The 4,301-nt window shown below is 42.8% G+C and overlaps 1 protein-coding gene across 1 annotated transcript in view; it reads right to left on the reverse strand.

The window, feature by feature from the left end:
- LOC103155918 (myosin-3-like) overlaps positions 1 to 4,301 on the reverse strand; it is a 30,127-nt gene that overhangs the window by 7,611 nt on the left and 18,215 nt on the right. The window contains exons 24-27 of the mRNA XM_016663902.1: positions 3,587 to 3,783; positions 3,410 to 3,528; positions 2,349 to 2,545; positions 2,098 to 2,281 (exon numbers count right to left, since the gene is read on the reverse strand). Coding sequence (XP_016519388.1) covers positions 2,098 to 2,281; positions 2,349 to 2,545; positions 3,410 to 3,528; positions 3,587 to 3,783 — 697 coding nt within the window. The remainder of the gene's footprint in view (positions 1 to 2,097; positions 2,282 to 2,348; positions 2,546 to 3,409; positions 3,529 to 3,586; positions 3,784 to 4,301) is intronic.

The following is a 4,301-nucleotide window of genomic DNA, read 5'->3' on the forward strand; positions in this document are numbered from 1 at the left end:
AAAAAAAGAATAATTATTAAAAAAAATCAACGAAAAGTGTTAAAATGAATAATCTCAGTTATTATTGTTTCAAGAAGGTGTTGCGCAATTCAGTGCGTTTCGGTTCGGTTCCAATGGATGTTTGCATAGAAAATAAGTCAATAGAGTTTAATTTTCAATTTTTATGTCTTTGTGTGATGAGGTAGATCTCAGGCGGCTGGTGAGAGAAAAAGTAGATCTTGCTCTCAAAATGTTTGGGCAGGCCTGGTCTAGAGCAATGGGAGGGTCTTAAAACACAAGTGTATAAAAGGCTCTGATGTTTTTCTGTATTTTATTTTGTAATATTGGTTTAGAGGTCATTTGGGAAGTGACGTAAGCCTGTGTTAGTACTGAGCTAACGCTCATGAGGGCAACCTAGCATAACTTCCGGGTCAGTTCACTGCATTTTTTCCAACCGTGAGACCGCATTCCCGGTGTAGCACCTGAAAAATGATGCTCCGAGTGTTAAGTTGATGACAGAAAGTAAGTTACCGCATTTAGCGTTCTATTTGTTCAGTCTGGATTCAGTTATATGTATATTTCAGCCGCATCTGTTACTGCTTTACATCGAGTTGTCGCGGTAAAATAGAGTAATTAAGGGCATGCGCTGCCGGTTGCCGCCATTGTGTAGATTTTATCTGGCCACATGATGGCGCCAAAGTGCTTCTTATGTTAAATTCAGCTAAAAGACTGTCTGTGGGTTTTCACTGAGTTTGTATAAGTTGAACCTGTATTGCTGTAATACATTAACCTAATGGCAATTTATTGTTATTGCAGACTGCTGGCAACACTGAGTATCAAGGCAGAATAAACCAGCTCACATCTACAAGTTTTGGTCTCATGCCCTCCTTCCTGTATCCTGACCGATACACCATCTTGTTGGCTGCAAATACCCATGAACTTAACCCACATTAACAACAAGAAAAGATCTGAAAAAATGTAGATTTCTGAAGCTACACAGCCTTTCCTGCTCACACACATTCACACACGTCATCCATACAGTTTGGAGTCACGATAACGGCTCCTCGGATTGGGCCACTAATAAAACTGATTTCAGATGGAAAACTGATCGAATCCAAAACATTCACATAATATATAAGGAAATTAGTTCATTTAAAACTCTAAATTCAAATGTTTTATTTCATAATTACTAATGTTTCAGTTTTACGTGTCTTTCCTGTAAGGCACTTTGGCTGCACTTATTGTTTTTTAAATGTGTTTTATTACAAAGGAGTATTAGGGCCACTGCTCAAAGAAACATTTTGAGAATAATCTCTGAAATTTTCTTGAATAACTTGGAAATTTCTGACTTTTGAAATTTTTTGAAATTTCCAATTTCATATTTTGTCAGATTTCTGATTTTAATCTCAAAATGTCTGGGTTTTATTTTTTTCCTTTCTACGGGACTAATACTTTGTTGTAATTTATAAATAAAATGAATTAATGAGTTAATAAAAGCTAAAAACCCACATCAGGAGGAAATCTACAGTGAAACTGTTAATCCTCACGCCAGCTAATAATCTGGCCTCATTCAGCTACATGAAGTGCTGGAAATGTTCTCTAATGAGCCTAGAAGAGTTCTCTGGTTTTACTGTAGGATGCTCCTACCGTCTGATACACGGTGTCGGTTCTTGACCCGGTCTGCCTGCTCTCTACCAACTATTTCATATCCATATCATCCTTCTTTTGCTATTTTCTGATAAATTAATCCCAGAAGTTATTGTGATAAATGATTGTGACCATTTTAAAGTGTTATGATGGTAATGGAACAATAATGCGAGAACAGATTGATTAAAGATCAATAAACTTTAGATTCTAATGAACATTTAACACTGGAACTGGAAGATACTTTAAATATTCAAAATAAGTAAAGAAAAAAAATAATAATTATAAAATCTCTGTAAACCAAATTATCCTTCATAAAAAGATCAAGTTGAGACCAAAGAACCAGACTGCAGACTTTTATCATCCAGTTTTGGTAGAAAGAAAAAAGGATAAATCATGCTAATGGTAATTATGGAGTTTAATTTACGATGTGACTAATTGATTAATTGCTCGGCTTGCTCTGTGTGATCAGACCTTGTCAAAGTTTCTCTGCTTCTTGTCCAGAGCAGCAGCAGCAGCATTGGACCGCTCCACCTCCATCATCAGGTCCTCCACCTCGCCCTGCAGACGCTGCTTGGTTTTCTCCAGAGAAGAGCATTTGGAGTTGACGGCCTCCACTGCTTCCTCTGCGTCCTGCAGGCGCAGCGCTAAGCGTTTCCTGTGCAGAAACACCGTCAGACTCTCCTCTGAAGCCGCTGAGGCGAAGCTCTGGGACGCTGTCCTACTTGGCCTCCTCCAGCTCCTCGGTCCGCTGGATGGCGTCGCTCTCGTACTTGTTCCTCCACTGGGCGACCTCGCTGTTGGCCTTGGACAGGCAGCGGTGCAGCTCGGCCTTGGCCTCCTGCTCCTCCTCGTACTGCTCCCTCAGCAGCTCGCAGTCGTGACGCGCCGACAGCAGACTGTGAGCCAGGGCGTTCTTCGCCTGAGGACACAGAGACTAACACTATTACAACGCCGCGATACAAACGAGTCAGTCTTTCTCAAACCGTGGTCCACGGTACCCCCTAGAGGTCAGCAAGGTACTGCCCGTAAATGACTGTTTGCGGTGGCATTAGCTCAAAGTGCAACGCAGCAGCTAGCTTACCAAAGGATTGGATAAGTGGCTTGAAACCAGATCACGCAAAAGAAAAACTGAAGATACTGCTGGGAAGAAGACGACTCCAGGTTATATGATCGGAGGAAGTTCAGTCAGACCTGCTGAGTTTTTGTCGTTCAGAAGCGATTCGATTCCTTTGAGTTAGCTCCAAGTTAGCTCCATGGCTAACGAGCCTCAGCTGGTGACCACTGCCTATAATACTCTGCTCACACCTCAACAGTGATTCTTATTTTCATTTACCTAAAGATGAGCAAGTTAAATTAATCAAAAGCAATAGATAAATACAACTGATAGAAATAGGTGGATAATTTGTATATTTAATGGTACAGAAGAGGATTTTTGTTTCTGCCAAAGCAACTCAAGTCTATTTGTCTTGTATTGTGCTTGTAAATTACAAATAACCCAAAATGTTATGAATGGACACAACACTCAGTAGCAAAGGACTTTTTTTATTTCCAAATGTTTGGCGTCTTTGGAAAGCTGAGAATCCAAACCATCACAATCTGTAAATAAGTGAAAATGCTGGAGCTGCTCGTGGTTTTATTGTGGCCAGTCAAAACTTCACCACCCTTCGAAAACAACAATAAAGGTGTTGAGAGACTAACATTTTCATTCCAGGTTGTGTGGTGTAATCTGAGGCTAGTTAAATGTGTGAAGTGATCCTGAGTCTGAACAGCTGGAGTCTCTTGCCTTCCCCTCTTCCTCATGAAGCCTCTTCAGCTCCTCAATCTGCTGAACGAAGCCTTGCTTTGCTCTGCTCAGCTGGGACATCAACGATTCCTTTTCCTCCAGCTGGCGACGCATCTCACCTGGTGGACAAAACCGATCAGGATCTGAGATTATCTGGCGGGATTAACGAAGCCTCACCATGCTCCGTCGTCAGCCGAGCTCTCTGGCTCGACAGATCGTTGATGAGCCTCAGATTTTCCTCCTCTTTGCTTTTCGCTTCATTCAGTTGATCTTCCAGTGAATGGCACATTTTCTCCAGATTAACCTGTTTGAAAACACGGAAAGTTATTTTCCTGTTGACTGAGTGGAAAGTTANTGGCTGGATGAACAGATGGCTGGATGAACAGATGGATGGATGAACAGGTGACTGGATGAACAGATGGTCGGATGAACAGGTGGCTGGATGAACAGCTGGTCGGATGAACAGATGGATGGATGAACAGATGGATGGATGAACAGATGGATGGATGAACAGATGGATGGATGAACAGGTGGCTGGATGAACAGATGGTCGGATGAACAGATGGTCGGATGAACAGATGGTCGGATGGATGAACAGGTGGCTGGATGAACACGTGGTCGGATGAACAGATGGATGGATGAACAGGTGGCTGGATGAACAGATGGTCGGATGAACAGATGGTCGGATGAACAGGTGGTCGGATGAACAGGTGACTGGATGAACACGTGGTCGGATGAACAGATGGTCGGATGAACAGATGGTCGGATGAACAGATGGTCGGATGAACAGGTGGCTGGATGACCCAGTGACCTCTGACCCCTCCTCACCTTGACCTGGACCTGGGTGTTCCTCAGCTGCCTCTGGGCCTCGGCCGCCAGCCGGGTGCCGTGG

Source organism: Poecilia formosa, unplaced genomic scaffold, assembly GCF_000485575.1.
Source record: "Poecilia formosa unplaced genomic scaffold, Poecilia_formosa-5.1.2 Scaffold455, whole genome shotgun sequence".
Lineage (NCBI taxonomy): Eukaryota > Metazoa > Chordata > Actinopteri > Cyprinodontiformes > Poeciliidae > Poecilia > Poecilia formosa.